The sequence below is a fragment of the Talpa occidentalis genome, unplaced genomic scaffold (assembly GCF_014898055.3).
Source record: "Talpa occidentalis isolate TD23 unplaced genomic scaffold, MPIMG_talOcc4v2.1 talOcc4.5, whole genome shotgun sequence".
Taxonomy (NCBI): domain Eukaryota; kingdom Metazoa; phylum Chordata; class Mammalia; order Eulipotyphla; family Talpidae; genus Talpa; species Talpa occidentalis.
Window position 1 is genome coordinate 85511682 of NW_023604861.1, and position 24871 is coordinate 85536552.

At 38.7% G+C, this 24871-nt stretch overlaps 1 protein-coding gene across 1 annotated transcript in view; it reads right to left on the reverse strand.

Annotated features, from left to right (window-relative positions):
- The window catches only part of M1AP (meiosis 1 associated protein), a 61531-nt gene extending 38651 nt beyond the window's left edge, over positions 1–22880 (reverse strand). Inside the window, 4 exon segments of the mRNA XM_037527699.2 lie at positions 3161–3329; positions 5329–5514; positions 17668–17959; positions 22814–22880. Of these exon segments, the coding sequence (XP_037383596.1) occupies positions 3161–3329; positions 5329–5514; positions 17668–17907 (595 nt within the window). The 5' untranslated portion in view covers positions 17908–17959; positions 22814–22880.
- Positions 22881–24871: the final 1991 nt, after the last annotated feature.

The window sequence follows — 24871 nt, forward strand, 5'->3', positions numbered from 1 at the left end:
CCTCTCCCTCCTCCTCCCTTGCAGTATGTCTCTGATTTATAATTGTCTGTTTCTGCTTTGCTGTGTTTTGTACTGTTATTTTTTTTTACACTGATGTTTTAGAATAGCTAACATTTTAAATGAACATTTATTTTGTACTAGGTAATTAACATATATGACCTCATTTTATCCCCAAAACTATTGCATGGGAATTAATAGCTGAGGCTTAGACAGGCTAAGTACCATGTCCAAAATCATGTAGCTAACAAGTGATAGAACTGAGATTTAGACTTAGGCTAACTAGTTCTGGAGCACTTATCCTTCTGAGGATGGGAGAGGTTGATGTTGCTCATCTCTTTTTTTTTTTTTTTTAAAAGTGATTTTTATTTTTTTATTTTTAAGATTTATTTATTTTACTTATTTATACAAGCACTGGGTACAGTCAGAAGTGCGGGAGGATGAGAGAATTCACCAGAGCCAGAGCAGGGAGCAGAGCAGGCAGAAGGACCAAAGTACACTGCTGAGGGGAGCAGCGGGCGGCAGGAGAGGTCTGCGCGCCATGTGGGACCCTCCTCCGGTGGCCGGGGAGCAGCCGGGGATCGAATCGGCGCCGCAGAGGCCGCGGGCAGCTTTGCAACCCAGCGCTCAACCGCTGCGCCACCGGGGAGGCCCGATGTTGCTCATCTCTTAATAAGGATACTAAAATGAAGTAAAACATTAATGGAATAAAGGAAATCTTTATTAGGAAAGCAAAGGCAAACTGGGAAGATTTCAAGTTGTGAACATACATACACTTAGGCCACAAAGAGGAATTACAAGCAATTTATGGGATAATGTATTATTTATAAGCAAATAAGAAGTTACTGGAAGAATTATCAGTAGTGACAGAGGAAGAAAGCAGCTTTCCTGCATTTAAAAGCTCTTCTATACAGCTCTAGTAACTACCAACTTCAAATAAAGGCATCAGGAGGCCTCAAGTTACTCTGATCTCTATGCCATTAGAGAGAGAATAAGTTCTTTCTGGAGATGGTCACTGAAGGGAGAAATGGACACTATCCATTTCTGATCTATTCTGGAATGGTCAATGAGAAAGAAAAAGAGCTTCTGTCTCACAGCTTCATTTTGAGAACTCACTCAGAAGGACTCTGACTGATGGTCTATGATTGCTTCCTTGGGTCATGGTCTACTCGTGACCAGGAAGGTGGAGGTGTTACCGGAGAAAGGACATGTAGGGCAAGTTGGGCAGACTAAGAAGAGCCTCCACAGTATCACTGTCACTAATTCATTTGGCAAATACCTACTAACAACCTAGGCTATATTATACACTGGGGCACACAATTGACTAAGACAAATTTTTATTCCCAAGCTACCTACAGTTTAATACAGAGAGAAAAGATATCAAGTCATTCCCAATTTACTGAAGCAATGGTGAACAATTCTGCATGGCATACAAGAAATGTCAAAATTGTGTGTTGCTGACCACAGTGATATGGCTGTTCTAAGAAGAAAATCAACACAGTAGTCACAAATATGAACCAGACATTTAAGGATGGGGAAGATTTGGCTGGAAGAAGATAGAGGACGGAATTCAAAGGAAAGAAGCTGGAATTCAGAGAAAAAGACTACTGTGAGGAGGGATGGAGATAGAAAAGACAGTCATGAGAAAACTGATTTGAAGAATTCAGTGTGTATAGTTGGTGAGAGCTCAAAACCACATAGTTTAGACTGATTATCTTCCCTTCCCAATCAGAACATTGTCAGGGGTCTCATGGTGCTGGCAGGATCCACATATGTCAGAATTTGAAAGAAAGTATACCAAACCTCTGACCTAATTAGGGGACTAGGGGGAGTATGCTTAGTCACATGGGACCAGGAAGAGATCAATGGTATCTGACAGTGGGTACCTCCTCAAGGGTACAACCTTAGAGGAGGCTGGTAACTGCCAAAATACTGTTGGAGAGTGAACCACAATTTGAGTGTTGGATAAATGAAAAACTCTCAAACTCATAATTTAGGAATCTCTATTTAACTTCCTAACTGAAATCTATAAGTTTCCATTGCCTTTGAATGAAATCCAAATATCTTAGAATGGGTTTAGGGCCTATATTGCCCTTCTTGATCTAACCCTTGCCTATCTTACGGCCTCATTCCAGGCTCTGTCTGATAGGCTTCATTCTTAAGGAGCCATGGGTAGCTCTTTGAAAGCTGATTCTGGCTTGCTTTCTCATGCCCTTGGGTTTTTTGTTTTTTTGTTTTTTTGAGCGCACCTTCCTCTTTGTCTGCTTGACTAATTCCTACCTGTCATTTTAGACTCAATTTGAGTATTTTCTCTTCTAGGAAATGTAGGATTATTGGTGATTTATGTGATTATGGGTGCTTTGCATAGGATTTATAGACAAAAAAACCACTGGGCAGCAGTGGCCTGTGGTTATGGGTGTGCACATTGGGGACACCAGGGTTGGAAATGTGGCAACCGAGGACCCATTCCAGGGAGCATGTAGGAGGCAGGATATGTATAAGTTGAGACTCTAATCCCCTGGCACATGTTCCATTGTTCCATCAAAATTTACTTATAGAACACAAATAGGACCAAGCATAGGGCCGTGTGTGACTCCACTGTTCACAAACCCATTAAGCCAGCCCTATATATACATCTGTTCACAAAGCTTTGGTCATTATAGAAAAATGTAATAAACCAAGTTGTTCATTAATAAGTCACTACACAAATAAACAATGGTATATATACACAGTAAAAAAGCCATGTAGCCAATAAAAAATGAGACAAATCAATAGACCCTGACATAAATAGCTGTCAAACACATAAATTTTTAGAATATTTTGTACATTATAATCCCATTGAAATATTAAATACTTACTTGTATATATGTTTATCTCTATAAAGAAACATTGGGGGATATACTAATCTCTGACTGAAAAGGAAGGAGAGTTTACTTTTTTTGCCTATAATGTTCCAAGTTTCACACTTAAATATAAATGTTTTCTGAAATGAAAAATATTAAAAAATTCAACACCTAGAGATAGATCTGAACCACATAATAAAATCTGTTTATTTTCATTTATCAGTTAAGAACATAAATACCATGTAAAATAATCCTCATGATCTATAAAAGAACTCAATAAAGTTCTTACCATTTCTTCCAACTTTTCTTTTAACTCTTACCATCATTGCTGGGCTCTTCAACAGGGGATGCTGAGTCCGCACATTCTAGGACTCCCTTTTTGATCTCAACCACCTGCAGCCTCCTGACTCTTACTAGGTCTGTATCTTTTAACCCTTCCTCCAATTGTTTGACAACTTCTTTTCCAGGCTGGGAAGTCAGAATAGTAATCTGGAAATAAATTCAAGAATCAATGTGTTGACTTTCTCTGATGTACAAAGAAAGGAATGAAACAGGTTAGCCTTGGAGAATAAAAACAGCAGAAGTCTATGGTAGTTGCTATAGCCATTAGGGAAAATAAGAGAACTGAAGTGTAACTAAAAAATAAAATTTCATTTGACAGACTCTGGTGGAAGATATAATCATGGGACCCTCCAAACAGGCTGAATCTATTCCAGAAAGTGACCATTAAGAAGCCATCCTGCATTTTATTTTTTATAGATTGCTCGAAAAACTGGCAGTATCTCTTTTGCTCAAAAATGCTTTGATATTATGAGGAAATAAAGGAAATAGGATCCTTACATCCCACTCATTAAATATGTATGAAGTATATATTAGAGAGCTTATACTTGGCTTTCTCACAGTGGTGCTTCCATGTAGATTTATCTCTTTGCTCAATCTCGATCCTGTTGAGCTGTTTCTTTTGCTCTCTTGACTCTAAATGAACTCATCCTTAACCAATACATTTGACCTGTAGGAATTTAGGTGTCTGAGTATAATTTTCACATTTTATTCTACTTAAATGAATATATTATATCATATATATATTTTTAAATGAAATCCACTTTCTTTTTTTTTTAAATTTTATTTATTTATATAAGCACTGGGTGCAGTCAGAAGTGTGGGAGGGTGAGAGAATTCACCAGAGCCAGAGCAGGGAGCAGAACAGGCAGAAAGACAAAATACACTGCTGAGGGAAGCAGTGGGCATGACAGGAGGGGTTGGCACGCCATGTGGGACCCTCACCGGTGGCCGGGGATCAAACCGGCGCTGCAGAGGCTGAGGGCAGCTTCGCAGCCCAGCGCTCAACTGCTGCGCCACTGGGGAGGCCCTATTTTATTATCAGTTTTATCTTGAATCTGAAACTCTGGAAAGCAAGGAGTAAATATATTTAATTCTTTTTTAGGACCTAGACATTTTTGATTGATGAAGAGGGATACAAATGAAAACATGATTATTTTTTTAACTCATCTGTTTAATGCCTGAGGTTAGAAGACTGCAAGCGCATTCACACATACATTCAATGTATCCACTCATGACGTGTGTGTGTGTGTGTGTGTATTACATCCAAAAGTGTAGGTTTATTATAAAAAAGAGGAAAGGAGAAGACACATGCACGACACAAGCAGCAGGAAATGCTGCTGCTGCTATTTCTTTTCTTTGTGAAAAGAAATGTCTGCATAGTCACAGGTGGGCAGAAAAACTGCATGACTTGTATTTTTAAGCTTGCCTTCATCTGGCACCAGAAATTCAGCACTTTTTACATTTGCTAATCCCAAAATGTACTGAATTTGTTGCTAAGATTTGATGAAGAACAATTGTAAATTTTTTTTTTAAAAGATTTATATATTTATACAAGAACTGGGGTATAGGCCAGAGGGTACGGTAGGGTGAGAAAATTCACCAGAGACAGAGCAGAGAGCAGGAACAGGCAGAAGACCAAAACACTGCTGACGGGAGCAGTGGGCAAGACAGGAGAGGTGTGCCGCGCCATGTGGGTAGCAACCTGGCTGGCCAGGAATTGAACTAGCACTTCAGAGGCAGACAGCTTCACAGCTCTGTGCTCAACCTGTGAGCCACTGGGAAGGCCCAACAATTATAAATTCTTAATATAAAAATTTAGTTTGTCTTAGAGTTTCTAAAAATCCAGAGGCAGATAGCATATTCAGATTTTATTTTGATTTCAGTTTTTCTTTATAATTCACTTCAGTTCATATTTTTAGATCTCCCCTCTATGGTTAGCTCTGTATTAAGAATTGCGTTAATTAACGTTACAGCTTAAAAGGGAACAGCTTAAAAGTTTACTACTGCCTGTAGTAAACTAAAAACTAGGCTTGAAAATTACCTTCATTATATATAAAATAGAACACCGTATAGATGATAAATAATGAAGCACTTATATGGACTGAAGTGGGAGTGTGGCTCTGAGTCCTACGACAGCATCTCTTACCTCCAGGGAAGTGCAGGTCAGAGCTGTACTTAAGGCCACATGTCTGCTGTACTGTTTGAACTGCTGGAGCCCGTCCTCTACTGCCTGCTGCAGAGAAGTCCTTTGTGGTCTGAAACAACCTTCTCTCTGCAACATGTGGAGTTCTGAGATGCAGGCCTGCAACCTAGTAAAGTTTCCTTTCACTTGCTGTAGAGAAAAATGAATAAAAGATACATTTGATTATACTTTGATTTGTTTCAGATTAATTGGCAGTTGAATTTCATTATCAATCACTCCTCAGGAGTACCTCCCTTTTCTGAAAATCTGTTTATTTGAGCAACATCTAATGAATACCTACTGTGTTCTAGGCATTCCCCTAAGCCAGAGGAGGGAAAATTGTAGCCAAAGACCTTTCATTATGTGGAGTTATCAGAAACTTAAAGGAAGTATTTTAACTCATTTTCTTACCCAAAGGAAGGTCTAATTCTGACTGCTTAGTTTTACTGGGTGGTAGCCTGCAAATTGGAAGCCTAGGAGGGTCATTCTTAATATAATCTTAATTTCTCAATCATTTTAGGCACTGGAATGTCTGTCAAGAGTGATGTCTTCTCAGAATTGAGGATTTTTTTTAAAGATTTATTTATTTATTTATTTATTTATTTATTTATTTATTTATTCAAGCACTGGGTACAGTCAGAAGTGCAGGAGGGTGAGAGAATTCACCAGAGCCAGAGCGGGAAGCAGAGCTGGCAGAAGGACCGAAGTACACTGCTGAGGGGAGCAACGGGCAGCAGGAGAGGTCTGCACGCCATGTGGGTCCCTCCTCCGGTGACCGGGGAGCAGCCGGGGATCGAACCGGCGCTGCAGATGCTGCGGGCAGCTTCACAACCCAGTGCTCAACCGCTGAGCCACCGGGGAGGCCCTCAGAATTCAGAATTGAGGATTTTAAGGGAGGGATGTGTGTGATCATTTCAGAATAGATAAGGTACAACCTAATCTGCTCCTCAGAATTGCTTCAGTAAAGAACAGATGCTTGCTTAGTCTGCAGTCATTCAAGAAGCCAACATATAAACCTCTTGGTTATCCTCACCTTCCTTTATAAAAATTTGTGCTCAGGAAGTAATCTATTATAATCTGTATTAAGTCTATGCTACCTCTCCTATGGTATATAAAATTTTAGATAAAGGGGGAATGAAAATTTGTAATACTATTTAAAGGAATTCCAAGCATTAATAGTGGGTGCAGGAATGTAGGAAAAAATTATAATTTGGGATGAGGAAACCTTCCTAACCAAAGAGCAGAGCTGAACAATTTTTGCAAAATTCACATAATTTACAAGCAGGAACTACAATACTGTTAGAGTACAAAGACTGCTTAAGTCAGTCCCTGCCCCTTATTCCATAACTGCTTATTTTGTTTATACGCTGCAGTTCAACTCTCTGGGAAAAACACAAGAAATAGGACATAATCCTTATACAAAGAGAGCAATCCAAAAAGAAAGAAAAGAAACCCATTCAAAACAGACATGAGAACATATGAGATCACAGGTATAGACTAGTAGCCTTGAGCACTTTTCTCATATACCTCCTAATAGAATATGAAGAACAATATATTTCTTTATACATTTTTAAGTTGACATGTAGATCTTAAGAGTCTGTGTGTAAATAATTGGTAGGGATGTAACTTCCAGCATATTTTAAATATAAAAACTATAACATTACTCTTTAAAATATAATCCAATAGACTCTAAATACCATAGCAATTTGATACTTTTATTCAGTTTCAAAAGGACATGACCAAATTCTTTTTACTTTTTTTAAAAAAAAGATTTATTTATTTATTTATACAAGCACTGGGTACAGTTAGAGGTGCAGGAGGGTGAGAGAATTCACCAGAGCCAGGGCAGAGAGTAGAACAGGCAGAGTGATGAAATACACCGCTGAGGGGAGCAGCGGGCAGCAAGAGAGGTCTGCACGCCATGTGGGACCCTCGCCCGGTGGCTGGGGATCGAACCTGCGTTGCAGAGGCTGTGGGCAGCTTTGCAGCCCAGCTCTCAACCGCTGCACCACCAGGAAGGCCCTCTTTTTACGTTTTAACAAATGTAAATTACATTGTTCCTTTTTCTCCTTGAACTCATATTTACATTTTACTTTTCCCAGAGTTTGGTCATAATGTAAGAGAGTTTTATGGCTGACTGGCAATATTTCATCTATCACCCTTTCATACTTCTCTGCATCAAAAATACCTATATATTCTAATATTTTTTATTTGTTATGGCCATAGGCTCTCAGGAGTCATGCAGATTGCATTGTTATTAGAATTATTATCAAATACAACTGATCAAAACAAGTATATTAACAATTTTGATAAATAATTATTGGCATTGAGCATAAGCTTTAATTAGAATGCATGTTTTAATGGCATGGACATGCTGGGTTCTGTCTTCAATTAGTTCAGGTATGTGTGAGTAAATAAATAAATTACTTAATGCTCAAATGAAACAACAGTCAATCAATGCTATTCCTATTTTCTATTGTTTTAATAGTGAGAAGCCTTGTTGTCATAAGTATAAAATGGGATGTCAATGAAAGTGTCAAGTTCCTTCCAAGTTACATGCCAAAAATCATGTAGAGACCTACCAATAAAAATTGATTTTAATGATCTATCAGCTGCTACTTAATTTGGTTTTCCTTTAGTTTTGTTAACATTAGAAAATAGATTTTAAGGGCCTCCCTGGTGGCGCAAGGGGTTAAGCACAGTACTGTGAAGCTATCTGCAGCCTCTGCAGCCCAAGTTTGATCCCGGCATGGGAGATACCCACATGGCGCAGCAGACCTCTCCTGCCTTGCCTGCTGCTCCCCTCAGCAGTGTATTTCAGACAGTCTGCCTGTTCTGTTCCCCACTCTGTCTCTGGTGAATCCTCTCATCCCCTGCACCTCTGGCCAGTTCTTGTATGCATAAATAAATAAATCTTTAAAAAAAAAAGAAGAAAATAGATTTTTAGCCTGGTTATAAGTCATTTACTTTCTTATACTAATACAAACATTTAAAATTATTCCTTTCTTTTGGTGCTTCTGAAAGTTTTAAAACTACATGGTAATGCATCACAGTAAAATTCAGAATGGGTAAAAGATAGGCCCTTTCAACTCTTCCTTTTTATTTTGGATTTTCTTTATGAAATGAAAGAAGGGTAATTGTGAAAGGGATGGTGGGGAAGGAGAAGTAGCCTGATATCCTCATACAGGCATATAGGAGCTGAGGATCTGTATATCAGTTCTTTAAAATGACCTATTCTTATGTATTCTGGGAAGTTTTCTTGTAGCCCTACTGGTATATGTATTCTGGTTTGAAGAGACTAGCATAGAATATTAGTGCTTTAGAAATTTAGAAAAAGAAAGGTAAGTGTTGTTAGAAGGAAGGTGAGACTGAGCTGACAACTGGAAGAGGAAGATTTGTGGAAAGAATATAGTATACTGTTGTGGGAGGGGTACAGAAAGGCAGAAAGTTCAGTATAAGCAATGGTATGGAGGTTGAAGATAAATATGATGTGCCAGAGAAAATGATGAAATGTGACTACAAGAGTAGTATCAGCACTCCTTGTTAAGGAGTAGTGGGCATTTTAGTTAAAAAAGTAATAGGTCTCACCTCAGGTTTTATATTCAAATAGACTTGAGTTCCAAACCTGGCTCTCCTCTTATTGGTTTTAAGTTCTTAAGCCTAAATTTCTTCAACTAGAAATTGGGAACAACAGAAATAATCTCAAATTGTGAGTGTTAAATGAGTTAATTCATGGCACAGAGTATGCATTCAGAGTTAGCTGTGGTTATTACTTTCATCACTATCAAACCCTAAAAGCATTTAGGGCATCACTGATTACACAGAAGGAGTTTCAATTGACTTACTACTCCTGTTTTATAATTAGTAAATAAATGAAAGAAACATGTATCTATGTAAATGATTTGGATATATATATTAAAAAGTTCTTATATTAAGTTCTTATGATGTATCAGTCAAGTAAAAATACAATTTCTGGGCCTCCCCTGGTGGCACAGCAGTTGAGTGCTGGGCTGTGAAGCCGCCTGCAGCCTCTGCTGTACCGGTTCCATCACCCGCCACCAGTGACGGTCCCACTAGGTGTGCAGACCTCTCCTGCAGCCCGCTGCTCCCCTCAGCAGTGTATTTCGTCAGTCTGCCTGTTCTGCTCACCACTCTGGCTCTGGTGAATTCTCTCACCCTCCTGCACTTCTGACTGTACCCAGTGCTTGTATAAATGAATAAATAAAATCTTAAAAAAAAAATACAACTTCTGCTTTCTACTAACATTACAAACAAGTTAAATAAATAGCCTTAGAATACAAAGAGATAAGAATCACAATAGAATGACATTTTCCAAAGCATGTTAACCAATTATTGTCTGTTACTAGAATATAAGCTCAATTAAAGGAGGAAGCTGATCTCTCTCTTCATTGCTTAGGATAGTACTTGGCACACAGTTGGTGTTAAAAAATTATTTTTGAATAAATGGATGCATATATAATAAATTTTAGGGGGATAAAAAAAGTAAGTCAGAAAATAAAAACAAACAAAATTTTATATATTATCTTTGTGGCAGCTTTTTTATGAATCTAAATTATTCAAAAATAAAAAGTTCATTGAAAAAATAAACTAGAAAAATGATAGGGAGAAAAGGGAGATTATCTTGTGGTAGAGAAGGCTTTTCTAAATATGACAATAAAGGTACAAAACCATAAAAGGAAAACACAAAAATCAAAATTTTCTGTGAAGGGAAAGAGAATATGAATAAAGTTAAGGCAAACAACAAATTAGGAAAATATTTACAACTATATGATTAATATGATATTAATATCCTTAATATGTAAAAAGCACTTACAAATAAATAAACTAGATATCTGAAACTCACCTTACTAGCAACTAACAATATACATTAGATACATTAGATAAGTCACAAATATCTTTTAAATAATAGTTGAACTAATAAGGAGTTAAGGGAAATTCCCAGATATCAAAGTGATGGAAAAGAGGAAGCGGGAACCACAGTGTTTAACAGGTATAAAACCTTGGCTTTGCTTGCTGATCTTTAGAATCTAGGGTTTTGCCTTTCAAGAGAGCAGGAGACAAGGTCTTAGGCTCACATAAGGGAAGGTTGTAACTATCACCCTGCCCTAAAGTTAAGACTGTAACAAAAGTTATTCTCTTAGTGAAAAGGTGGGCTAGATGAATGTATCTGCTGGTAAAGGGAGATGACAAAACAGCTTGCTAACTGATGTCCATTCTGAGTAGAAATAGAAATTGCTGCTGAGAACCAGAAACCACATGCCTCCTCTCATGCGGCTTCCAGATTTGGTTTTCACCTGTATGGTCTACATAACTGAACATGGTCCTAGATTGCGAGCACCTCAGGGGAACTGGATCAAGCAAATACAAATCCTCTTTGGAGGTGTACTCTCTAAACTTAGGCCAAACAGAATTTTCAGACAGTAAGATCAACTAAACTTAAACTCACAATCCAAAATTATAAAAGTAAAGAGAAAACAAATATCATACATGAGAATCAGCAGAAAGAACAAACATCAACCATTTCAGATATTGGAATTATCAAATTTATTTAAGTACCTTTAAGATTTTAAAGAATTAAGAGGGAATCAAAGCCATGAACAGAGTAAAACACTCTCCAAAAAATATCAGACATATTTGAAATACTGCAAAGTGAGATTTAATATTCATCTAATCAGAATCTCAAAAGGATGGAAAAGAAATATGGGAAAGAGGCAATACTCAAAAAGGTATGGATGGGAATTGTCCAGAATCAATGGAAGGGCATGATCCCCATTTTCATAAAGCACAACAAACCACAAATAGGAGAAGTAAACAAAAAAACTATATTTATACACACTAAAGGGAAATCAAAAGATCTGTAAATCAGAGATTTAAAAGATTATTTACCATGAAACAATTACTAGACTGATAGAAGTCTTCTGAATAGCAACAATGCTATCCAGAAGGCAGTAGAATAATATCCTTAAAATGCCCAGAAAAAAATAACTTTCAATCTAGAATTGTTAATTTGGAAAAACTATCACAGTAGATATATTAACTTTTTTTTTTCTTTCTTGAGATAACTATCAAGATGAGTTGGATGGATCTGGGACCTAAGTTGTTTGCACACCAGGGAAACTCTGGCTAACCTGTGCTTGTATTCTTCCAATTTATGCTGTTTCTCAGCAAGGGCTTCCTTTTGACAATGAAGAAAATATAACATTTGAGTGAGTTGCTTCTTATCATCTATTTCAACTGCCAGACTGCCATTATAATTTGCCAGCAATATACAAGTGTTCTTTATGGTATTAGAAAGCCTTTCTCCAGACTTCTTATCTGTTATTTTATTTAGTAGAAATATTTGTTGGGCTTCAACAGGCAAAGAAGCTATTCTTCAACTGCTGCCATCTGACCAGTGGGATGAAGACAAGTGAAGTGCTGGGAGCAACTTTTGGTAAATGTTTTTAAAGAGTAAGGGAAAGCCTTTTACTCTTCCTTTTCCTTTTGCTTGCTGGCACACAGGCCAAGAGTGTCCAGTGGCCATAAGATAGTACCTGTGTTGGGCCTCCTCGGTGGTGCAGCAGGTTGAGCGCCGCGCTATGAAGCTGTCTGCGGCCTCTGCAGTGCTGGTTAGAACCCCGCCGGCAGTGAAGCAACCCACATGGTGGGGCAGACCTCTCCTGTCTTGCCCACTGCTCCCCTCAGCAGTGTCTTCGGTCTGTCTGCCTGTTCTGCTCCCTGCTCTGTCTCTGGTGAATTCTCTCGCCCTCCTGCGCCTCTGACCTGTACCCTAGTGCTTGTATAAATAAATAAATCTTTAAAAGAAAAAAAAGATAGTACCTCTGCTGCAGGTGACAGGAAAATGGACCAAAAAGCTGGAAGCATGGTTCCTTTTTGATTACAGAGTAGCCATACCAGCCCTAGAATGCCTAATTTACTTGAGAGAAATGAACTATCTATTTAAGCCACTTTTGTTCTATGGTTTCTATTACAGTGGAACATAATCTTAACTGATTCAATGCTACAAAAAAAAAATCCTACTTTTTTGGGTATGTTTTGGGAGGAACCAACAGTAAAAGTGTGTTTCCAAAAGCCAACTATGCAAAAGTCAAAAGACTATATACTTCTCTGCATTTAAATTTTCTAAAATTAGAACATATTTTAAATAAAAAAACACTGCGTATGTTTTTATTTTGAAAGCCAAAGAAGTTTAACTTGTCTTCTTTAATTAAAAAAATATTTATTTTATTTTAAATATATATATTTATTTATGCGTACAAAAATTAGGGTGTGGGCCAGAGGTGCAGGATGTGAGAGGATTCACCAGAGACAGAGTGGGGAGCAAAACAGGCAGATTTACTGAAAGGCACTGCTAAAGGGAGCAGTGGGCAAGACAGGAGAGAGAGATCTGCTGCGCCATGTGGGTTAGCTCCCTGGCCGGGGATCTAACTCAGGCTGCCACAGTGGGCTGTCATGGTGGTAGTCGTGAGACAACCCTTAGTCCACAAGGGTGGTGCCTAATTAAAAAAAAAAATTATTAAATGACCTCCTGATATCTCTGTCAGGAGAAGACAATAAACTTTGGGAAAAGGAAGTGACTTAATAAGGTCTAAAAATAGTATCAATTTGCGTGCTAGAAAATTCTTCCAAATGCAATACATTTAGAAATAATGAAATTCATCTGTCTTTCACACAGTAATCGGGTGATAGGAACAGTTTCTATAGGACATTTCTGGGTTGATGGAAGTAAATCAAATGACCAAGATATAAGAGGATATTTCCAACTTGCTATAGCAGGGGGCCATGCATGCAATTCATCTAAAAGATGGCATCATTTAGAAACAAGCTATATAGAAAGTAGGCTAAAACCCACTATGCTTTATATGTCTTGAAAATGGAATCTGATCTCTCAGGAATTCACTCCTAATCACTTTAATTTTGGAAGTGATTTTAAAATGCAAGCTTTGCAGAAACATTAATTGCCTAGGATCTGAAGAGCTCATATAACTTGGCCGAGAAACAATTTCTTCATATCAAAGGTTGATGATAGATAGATGAATGCTACAGAAAGTCTTATATTGTTCTTAGCTTCACTCCTCATGAATTACCTAGGCCGTATTGTATCCAGCAATAACTATTTAGTTGATAGCTAAGTTCCAAATCAGAAGATGAGGTCAGGGACTTACAGGGAACTGTTAGATAAAGAGGGTGAGAGTGGGTGATAGGACAGTAAGGTTTGGTGCCCCTGAGCTGGAGTTCTGCAATCTATAGTCTGAGCGCCAAGTCCCACAACTTCCTTTCCTCCTTCTCTGGATGGGGTCTCCATTGTGGGTCTCCATTGTGGAAGATTAAAATGTGCTCTAGGAAGTTCCTGCATTGAAATGTGGGATCCCTTTCCAGTGAATCAGGTAATGAAGTTTGCTATAACATTGTTATAGCAACCTGGCAAACTCAGGTTCTCGGCCTTAGGTAATTTGGCTGTGTTTCAAGGTGCAGAATGGGGTCCTTGATTCGGGTCAGTGAGCTTTGCACAAAGGTGGAAGTTGAGAAGAATGGGTAAAGATTAATGGATGCTCATTATGTTTCTTTCAACTTTTTGTGTAGAGTGGTGGAACAAATATGCCTAGCGGGCATTTTCTCCACAGGTCAATGCCAGTATGTTTTTCTTGTCCTAAGTAGTTTAGGACAACTCCAATTGAGGTCCCATTAAAGGCCGGTTGAAAAGTATAGTTTTCAGGTCAGTGATTTTCAAAATCTATTTATCAATAGAACTCCCTTTTATTTATTTATTTATTTATTTATTTATTTATTTTTTAAAGATTTATTTATTGATTGATTTATTGATTTATACATACATACATACATGCACTGGGTACAGTCAGAAGTGCGGGAGGGTGAGAGAATTCACCAGAGCCAGAGCGGGGAGCAGAGCAGGCAGAAGGACCGAAGTACACTGCTGAGGGGAGCAGCGGGCGGCAGGAGAGGTCTGCGCGCCATGTGGGACCCTCCTCTGGTGACTGGGGAGCAGCCAGGGATCTAACCGGCGCCACAGAGGCCGCAGGCAGCTTCGCAACCCAGCGCTCAACCGCTGCGCCACCGGGGAGGCCCTATTTATTTATTTTTTAAAAAGATTTATTTAGGGCCTTCCCGGTGGCGCAGCGGTTGAGAGCTGGGTTGCGAAGCTGCCTGCAGCCTCTGCAGCGCCAGTTCGATCCCCAGCTGCTCCCGGGCCACGGGAGGAGGGTCCCACATGGCGCGCAGACCTCTTCTGACGCCCGCTGCTCCCCTCAGCAGTGTACTTCGGTCCTTCTGCCTGCTCTGCTCTCCGCTCTGGCTCTGGTGAATTCTCTCACCCTCCCGCGCTTCTGACTGTACCCAGTGCTTGTATAAATAAATAAAAATAAATCTTAAAAAAAAAAGATTTATTTATTTATGCATACAAGAGGTGGGGTATAGGCCAGAGGTTCAGGGGTGAGAAAATTCACCAGAAACAGAGTGGGGAGCAGAACAGGCAGATGTACTGAAATGCACTGCTGAGGGGAGCAGTAGGCGAGTCAGGAGAGATGTGCTGCGTCATGTGGGTAGCTCCCTGGCTGGGGATTGAACTTGTGCTGCAATGGCTGCGGATAGCTTCATAGGTTGCATCTTAACCCCTGTGCCACCAGGGAGGCCCTAGAACTCCCTTTTATAAAAAATAAAAATTTATAGATTCTCCACATACTTTGTATTTATTAATATTCAAATGCAAGTGTATTTTTTGTTTCATTTTTACTTATTTATTTTCAATATATAATACATTCATATGGTTTAAAATTCAAAGGTTACAAAAGCATATGTAGAAAAAAGTCATCTTCCCAATTTTATCCCTCAGCTAGCCAGGAGTTTTCTGGAGGCAGTATTACTAGAGAAAATTCTTTGTATGAAAGAAATGTATGATTAATTTTATCTTTCTTACCAAAATAGAAGAGACTATGATACTCTTTTGTGTCTTGATTTTATTGAACAGTGCATTTGAGCAATCATTTCATTCAATAGATAAAAAAGTATTTTAATTTTCACCACTGATAGTATTCCATTAATGGATGGAACATAATTTTATTTAACCTATCCCCTATTGCCAACATAATCTTGTTTCCAATCTTTTGCTGCTTACAAAAAATGATGAATATATGAAAATATATTCTTGTGTGTAATTCATTTTTGCACATGTGAAAATGTGCCTGTAGGATGTTTCTAAAAGTAGACATGCTAAGCAGAGTCCGAGAGTATGTAAACGTGTGATACTGTCACTAAATTGCCCAAGATAGAAATCATGTCAATTTATAGACCCATAAATTGTCACTGTTTCTTTATAAACTCACAAACAGCATGTCATTAAAATTTTTTAAATCTTTGCCAAATATGTAGGGGAAATAGCATCTCAATGCAGTTTTAATTTGCAGTTCTTTTATTAGTAAGATTGATCAGATTTTTATATGTTTATCAGTCATTTGTATTTCCTTTTCTGAAAACTATGTATATCCTTTATCATTTCCTACTGGATTACTGGTGCTTATCTTGGTGATTTTTATTCTTAGTGATGCTTAGTGATTTTTAGGGAGTTAGGGAAATTAGTCCTAAGTAATATAGACGTAAATAACTTTTCACATATTGTCATTTGTCTTTAGATTTTACCTATAGTGTTCTTTCGGTCAAGCATACATTTTTCTATTTTTATACAGCTGAATTTATTCATTTTTTATTTTCAGAAGTTTGGGTTTTATTACCATTAGAAAGGCCTTTCTTATTCTGATATTTCCCCCTATGTTCTGTTAACTAATTATCAGTTTATTGCCTCTCAGTTCCAAATTCACCCTTCAATATATTTCTTTGAGCACTTCTTTATAGTAACCATGATGTTAAGAGTAGAGGTCACTGGAGAGACATTGTTGGAGGTGAGGTATGTGATCTTCTGTTGTTACAGGCAACTGGGGTGAGCAATGTAGTGTAAGCACATTTGATATGCTCCACTACATTCCCAGAACTAGCAGGGCCCCACTGTTATAGAATAAATGTTTGCTGTTTCTTAAAATTTATACATTAAGACTCTAGCTTTCAATGTGATGGTATTTAGAGGTGAAACCCTTGGGAGGTAATTAGGGTTAGATGAGGTCATGAGGATGGGGGCTCCATAATGGGTTAGAGCCCTTCTGGGGGGGGGGGAGAGGAAGGGGGAGAAACTCTGTTAACTTGTCTAGGAAGGTGAGAATTCAGGCTTTCAGATGGCTTCCATGGACACTGTGGGGGAAGAGGTCTTCTTCCTACTAGATAGGGTTAAAAGTCCTGGTGCGGGGCCTCCCTGGTGGCACAAGGGGTTAAGACAGCAGCACCATGAAGCAGTCCGCAGCCACTGCAGCACGAGTTAGATCCTGGGCTAGGGAGGTGACCCACATGGCGTAGCAGACCTCTCCTGTCTCACCAGCTGCTCCCCTCGGCAGTGCATTTCAGTACATCTGCCTGTTCTGCTCCCCATTCTGTCTCTGGTGAATCCGCTCACCCTCACACCTCTGGCCTGTACCCCAGTTCTTGTATGCATAAATAAATAAATCTTAAAAAAAAAAAGTCCTGGTGCTCCACTAGGCCTTATGTGGCTGTCTCAGCGGCAAGGCTGCCTCATGAAGGGATGTACTCTTAAGTCTTTCCCAACCCTGTGATTCTCAACTTTAGATAGAGGAGAAAGTGAAGATCTGAATTTGTCTGAGGAAGAAGAAAGATAGTTGTCTTTGTGTGAGGGAGTTTTGTAAAAGCATTACTGCTGGCCCAGGTTTTGTCTTCTGAAACCCTAGGAGGGAGTTTCACCTGAGTCCTAGGTGTAATTATACAGAAAATATTTTCATGTTTTTGCACAGATAGGGCTTTCTGAAAAAAGAAAACTGGAAATTTGGTTAAAGGATAAGTCTTGGAAGTCAAAGGGTGGATAAAATAGCCAGAGCTCTAACAGATTTATTTCCCTTTCTTTAAATCTCAAAGGGGAATGAAAGGAGTTAATTGTTTACATTCCAAAGGACAGTAAATGCCAAGGTTTCTCTCACTCTCTCAAGATGTGGCCTGTTAAACTCCTAGAGCTATAATTTAGGAGTTACTCTCCTGCAATACAAACTTCCTTATGTGCAGAATGACATCTGGCTCTTATTGTGTGGCCTGTGGGGTTACTGGGTATAGAGAATGTGTCCAGCTGTTGCATAATTAATAATAACTGTGATCTCTCTGCTCCAGAAACCTATTTACTTTCAAGATTAAATGACCAAATAAAGATATACTCACCACAAAGGGGAGGAGGCACTCGTGCTGATTTTGTACCATGTATAAGCTGAAGAGGGACATGCGGCTAGGGCCCATCAAGCTGCAGGCTAGACAGAAAAAGTTTTGTAGAGCCTTACAGAGGTTGGAGGAGATGTCAGCCCAGGATGGTAAATCAATATGCACAATGAGAATCCTTGGTGGTTGCTGGTAAATCTCCATAGCAGTAGAAGGTCTTTTAGCAGTAGTTCGCCCATGATACATGGCAGCCAGACCAGAGATGGAACTGCAGCCACTATCTGGATATTCTCTATACCTTCAGGGAAGGAAAGATAAATCACTAGCTTTCATGAACTGGATTCTATGCTCTTTTGAAACAATGACCACATGTCTAGAAGACTAAATTCAGGAAGTCAGATTGGGTACTAACTCAATTTTGTCTAGGCTATCCCAAGTTAACACCTCCTAACAGATCTAGATGTTTGTTTCTAATTAAGGCAGAACATTCATAGGGATGTTGAGTGTAATCAAAAAGTTACATAAAAATCAAATTTCAATCTCACAGTAAGATGTCTACCCTCATAAACTTTATTTATCAGCATTGTAATTTATTTTATCTTTCCCACTCTAATGTGAGCTCCTCAAGATGGAGAACCTCTTGTCCACTCCATCAGTGTTAGCACAGGGTTCATTTAGTATACATAGTTATTTTATTTAAGAATTTAAAAACAGAGATATGAGTACATTTTCCTTTTGGTTGTCTTCATCACTTATAAAGTAAATTTAAACTCTAAACACCCTTCTTGACTTCACCTTCAGGCTATTCTTCACCTCAGGCTTTTCACTGAAATAAAATCAAATAAACCATTCACTTTTACCATATATTTGCTCATGCTGCTTTCTCTGCCTCTAGCACCCTTGCCTTCTTTCTTTACTGACTACTTAAACTTATTCTCAGGACTCAAATTAGGGAAGGAGAAACAAATGAGAATATAGAACCAATATCAAGATGACAAGGGGCATCATTAAAAATACTCAAACATGGACAGGGTTATAGGAGGATTTAATGAACAACTTTCTGTCCAGTTTGACAAAATGGACAAATTCCTAGAAAAATCTAGGAATATCTAACCAATAGTAAATCAAAAAGAAAAAAAACCTAATTTATAACCATTTAAGAAATTTAACTTGCAGTCATATAGCTTCTCATAGAGTAAACTACAGGGCCAGATTCTACTGATGAGTTCCACCAAACTCTCAAAGATCAAAAATTTTAATCTTAAATCCTTTCAGAGAATGGGAGAGGGAACATTTCTTATTTTTTTAATGAGGTTAATTTTATGAGGTTAGCATAACCTTTGACACAAGAACCAGATAAGAATATTATAAGAAAAAATATATAGGACAATCTCATTTATCAACTTAGATGTGAAAATATTCAACAAAATATAAGCACATTGAAACATAGCAATATATAAAAAGAATAACACATCACGACCAACTTGATTTTATCTCAAGAACTTAAGGTTGATATGACATTAGGAAATCAGTTACTGTAATTTACCATACCACAAGATTAGATGAGAAAAATAATATGACCATCTCAATAGCTACAGAAAAAGTCTTGTTAAAATTCAATGTTCATGCAAGATAAAGAATCTTGGTAAAGTAGGAAGAGATAAAAGGAATAATTTGACAAAATATGTCTACAAAAATCTAAAGCAAACACCATTCCTAATGGTGATATGTTGAAAGCTTCCATCCAACACAAGTAACCTGCTATCATCACTTCTTTTTAGCACTTCAGTGAAGACAGCAATAAAACAAGACAAATTAAAAAGGCACTACAATGGAAGAATAAAACTGTCACTGTTTGCAGATGATAAGATTATATATATATAAAATATGAAAGAGTCTACAGTTTTAGAATTTTCCCAAAAGATCTCTTCATCTTTTGTTAGGTTTTATTCTTAGAGATGTTATTTTTCAATGTCAACTTACATGACATCTTTTATAATATCATTTTTAATTTGTTGCTAATGTAAGAAATAAAGTTGATTTTTGCATATTGATTTTGTATTTAGCAACTTTGCTGCACAGATAAATTCTTTGGATTCTTTTGGATATTTTGCTCACAATCATATAATCTCTGAATAATGACATGTGCAGGTTACAAAGTCACATCATAAAGACTATTCATAACAGTCCACAATTCCCCTAATTGCAAACAATGCAAATGTCGATCAACACTAAGAGGGTAAATTTTGGTATAGTCACACATTTAGTGATGAAAATGCATGAACTACAGTTACAGGAAACAACATAGATAACACTAAGAAACATAATATTGAATAAAAGAAGTAAGACACAAAGAATATGTGTGGCATGATTTCATCTGCATGGATTTAAAAAAGCAAAAATAAACTATATTATTCAGGGATGTGTATATAGTGGTAAAACACTAAGGAAAAGCAAGGAAATGATTATTAAAAAAATTAAGGTAGTGATTTTCTCCAGGAACAAAGGAGAGCAATAATTAGAAAGGACAAAACAGGGAGGTTCTGGGCTTTGTTCTATTCAATAACCTTTATTGTGGTTGCATGGGCATTCACATTATAATCATCAAAGTATATGTTTATGTTTTATGAAATTTTTTCTGTGTTACATTTAGCAATAAAGATATTTTAACGAGTATTAGGATAAGCATAAGAAAGAATATGTTTTAGGTAAAAGAAACACATCCTTTGGGAACTAAAATGATTCCATATAATTGTTTCTTAGCTAAAGAATACAGGGAATATAAAAGCTTTGATTTTTCTGCTGTGTCAAAGAGAAAGAAAATTATGGTAATTTTCAGAAACACTTTGGAATTTAGGATCTTTAAAAATGATCCAAGAGTATATAGATAAATGTGTTTTTCAAAATAATCTGTAAAGTTATCCCTTCAAACTTCCTTTTTTTGCATAGTGGAAGTCAGCATTTGTTCAACAATTTTTTACTGAGCTCCAGTTTCATGTTGGGTATGTTAGGGGGAAAAGGATGTTCCAAAGCTAATTCCATACAGGCTTTGTGGACTCCACCCCCACCCTAGGTCAAAGTCAAAGACACTGGGAACTCCAAATCCCATCACCACCAAAGGGAAGGTGGCTGGGACCTGAGGGTGGGGTTAAGCAGCCAGGTGGATATAAAAGGCAGACACGTGGGCTTTGGAGGATCCCCCATTTTTGGCTCTCCACCAGCTCGCAGAGTCTGGCCAGCTCTGAGAGTGACTTTGGGTTTCCAGGTCGTATGCATTAAAGACTTTATTTCCCTATTTTCTCCCTGAGTTGTACATTTTCCTTATTTCCTTTTCTCTTGTAAATAAACCTTTTATTAACCTTTTGTGTGTGTCTGTAGTAGAGTATTCATAAGTCCCTTTAAAGCGCGCGGGTGAGGACCCACAGCCAGGAACCCGTTCAATATCGGGGCTGCTCTATAACAGGTAGAGCTGAACAAATAAATGAATGAATATGCTAATTTGTTGAAAGCAATCTTGAACTAGCACTCCAAATCAATGACTATTATATTTACCAAGAAAGTACATATCTTAAACTTTTATCTTTAATTTAAAATTAAAAGCAGGGGTTCAATGGAAAGCTCAATTTGAGACTGACAGATTCACACTGATGAACAGGTACCCAGAGGCCTTATTTAATGAAGAATAAACTCTTTCCCTCCGCCCATACTCTCACATCTGAAACTCTTGTCCTTTCAGAGTACAGGCAATTTTAACTTTGCCTGGTTTCAATGTACAAATTTCAATTACTCGTTAATTAGCTACAGTTCCTCCAGCACATAGTTCAAATTTTAGTTACTGTGGAATGTTGTAATTACATGAAGTACAAGCCACAGCTAGCTCTTCATTCCACAAATCACTACATAAATAAGATGCACATCATGATCAGAGATTATGTCATTTTTTTCAAAGTTCATTGGTGGGTTCTGCAGATCTCTTAGTATAAGCACAGACAGCAAGTATTTAGTTGTATCTCCTGGTGATAAACACGTAACATTTTACAAAAATGGATATTAAAAAGAGGGAATTGGCCAACAAAGATGAAAGTGTGGCAAAGAAAGGATAAGTGGTCATACTGAAAATGAAATTTGAATCTAACATAAATGGAGTCACCGCTGACTGAGAATGTTGACAATGACACTATTTGATAGACTCTAGATAAGCAGTCAGAGGAATTTAGTGAAGGCAAGTGAGGAAAAGTGGTTGTGACAAAAAGTCTGAGGATGGTCCAGAAAAAGTGTCCCTGGCAAAAGAAATTCTTATTAAAGGAACTCTTGGAGCTCTTTTACAAAATTAAAAGCATGAAGGATAAAACGTTGGAAGCTGATTGAAACTCAGAAGTATAACAAATTGTAAGACATTGAAAGAAGGCTTGCCCAATTATAAATTAAACCAGAAGACAAGCACAAGCACTGTTCAAACTACTCTTGATAAACTTCCTACAAAGAAATAAAACTAAATCTAGATGTTTCTAATGACAATGTGCTGAATAGATACTAGTTTTACTATTTTCCATTTCCCTATACACTAACAACCAACAAAGATTTTACCGTTTTAACAATTTTGAGAGGTCAAAACAAATGTGATTCCCTCCCCGCCCAATTCATTTTGAACGATTTCAGCTTGCACAGGTTTAGATCCCACACTTGTGTGCAATTCCAAGATTGTACTTTAAATAAGGTAAGAGGCAGGTCTCTTCCCTACATCCTCAAATATGACCAATTAATGCAGCTGATGTGTCTGGACATAGTATTAAAGAGGATCTGACAATTTTTGACTCTGTACTCTCTATTTCGCCAAGTACACCCACTTATGGGTTTCCCCCTGCAAACTTGTTAAACCTGGAACTGGGACTTGAACCACCAAAGTCATCAAGTTACTTCCTACTTCAGTGGCTTCCAATTACATTTGGAACAAAACCCAAACCCCTTATTCAGGCCGCCAAGTTCTCTAAGTATCTCCTGACCCGTTTTCCATCCTCACACCCCGCCATCCTCCACTGATCCATATCCTCCTGCCCTTGGAGCTCTTTTCAAGTCTCAAACACACTGGCCTCTGGCTGTGGCTTCTGCTGCTTGCCCTTCAGGTCTTGCTTAACCGGTTAGGCCTCTTTACCTGCCCTCATAAAAGCGCCCACGCCAGGCTTTCACAGCCCGAGGACACTCTGTGTGTGACAAGCGACTCAAAGGTTCACCCTCACGCTGGGCTGCATTAATACTTTGGTGACTCCTCAGCACTTTTGCCTTCGTGGGCCCTGCCCCTTCCTCATAAAAAAAAAAAAAAGTGAATAAATTAATATTCTTTCGTGGGCCCTAAAAATTTCATTTTTCTCCGTCAGGTAAGAAAAAGAAAATCAAAACATTTTCTTCACCCTAACGATTGACTGTGTTGCTGTTTCCCCCGCTAACTTTACAAGATGTTGACACATTTTCGTGGGCCCCCAGGCACGCCGGGACCTCGGCGTGGCGCCCGCGCGCCTGACTGGAAGCCTGCTGAGGAGACGGCGACGGTCTGCCTCAGCCGAAGGCCGGCGCAGACCTGTGTGAAAAGGGACGCCTACGACAGACCCGCAGAAGGCGGGGGTGTCTGGGTGTCAGTCCAGACGTGCCAGTAGCTGTCTGAGGGGCCTCCGGCGCCCCGGCCCACCCTGTGAGACGCTGCCCGGCGTTAGGGGCCGTCCCCACTCCCAAAGGCCCTCAGTCATTCTCTTGGCCCGGCGCGCGGTGAAGCGAGCGTGACACCCTTTTGTTTGGGAAAGCAAAGACCCCATTACCTGGCAGTGCCCGGCTCTCCGCGCGCGACTTGCTTCTAAAAGCGCCCCCTTAAGGCCGGCGGCGGCCGGGCGGTTGGGCTCGCTACAGGCTCCCCCTCAGGACGCTGGTCTCCAAGGCTCCAAGGGAACAGCCCTTCTTTGGCTCTTATTATGCTAACCCTGACACTTTCTCGTTAGTGCCCCTGCTCCCCTACCCCTCCCAAACATTCCAGCAGTGATTTTTCTCCACGTGGAGATCTCAACCCATTAATAGGCAGCAAAATCAATTTTGTGGGCTGCAACCATCATTAAAAAAAATCAAGTAGAATAAAAGGCAAAACAATCGAAACTATCTGTATTTAGCTCCAGATTCAAAGATAAATGTAGTGTATGACTTTGTGCAAATTTTACTATACTAGTATATTATGAATGTATGTAGTTAAGTATGACTAGGTTGGAATGTAAAATAAACTTATTGTGCGTTGCTGTTCAACATTTGAAAGAGACTATTGAAAAAAATAAAAAGACAAGAAAAGATATTAGCATCAAGCCAGTTCAGAGATGGGAGTAAGATCTAGGCTAGATTGCTGAGAAGTAACTAGGGAGAAACTCAGAGGAGGATCCTATTGTGCTAAGGCTGTGTGTTATAAAACTTTGGAGAGAAAATTTGATATTCCAATCTCTAATGTCTAATTTCTCTTCTAGACTAAGCAATTTGAATTTAGGGACCATGTTTTAATCATCTTATCTCTGGTACTTAGCAAAATACCTAATACATTGTTGGTCCTCAATAACTATTGAATGAATACACCTGAATTGTTACTATAGAAAGACTACATTGGCCCTCCCTGGGCTCAAGGGGTTAAGATGCAACTTATGAAGCTGTCCGAAGCCTCTGCAGCACAAGTTCGATCCCACCGGCCAGGGAGCAGCCCACATGGCACAGCAGACCTCTCCTGGCTTGCCTGCTGCTCCCCTCGGCAGTGTATTTCGTCAATCTGCCTCTTCTGTTTCCCACTGTCTCTGGTGAATCTTCTCAACACCCCCCCCACCTCTGGCCTGTACCCCAGCTCTTGTATGTACAAATAAATAAATCTTAAAAAAAAAAAAGAAAGACTACATCGATCACAATCTGGAAGGGGAGAGATAGGAGGCAGAACTTTTGTTTTTAAAAAAATGAAATTATTGCATACTCTAGGTAAGCAATGATCAAGTCCTGAACTGTGATGATAATAGAAAGAAAAGGACAGATTTAAGTTATTTATGAGGCAGAATTATCAGGACTCGGTGACTGCTTACATGTGGATGTGGCAGCCAGTCTCCAAGGTGGCCTCCTGAAATCCTCATATTCTACCATTGTATAGTTCCTTATCTCAGTGCATCAAGATTGGCCTGGGTGATCAATAGAATATGGCAGAATG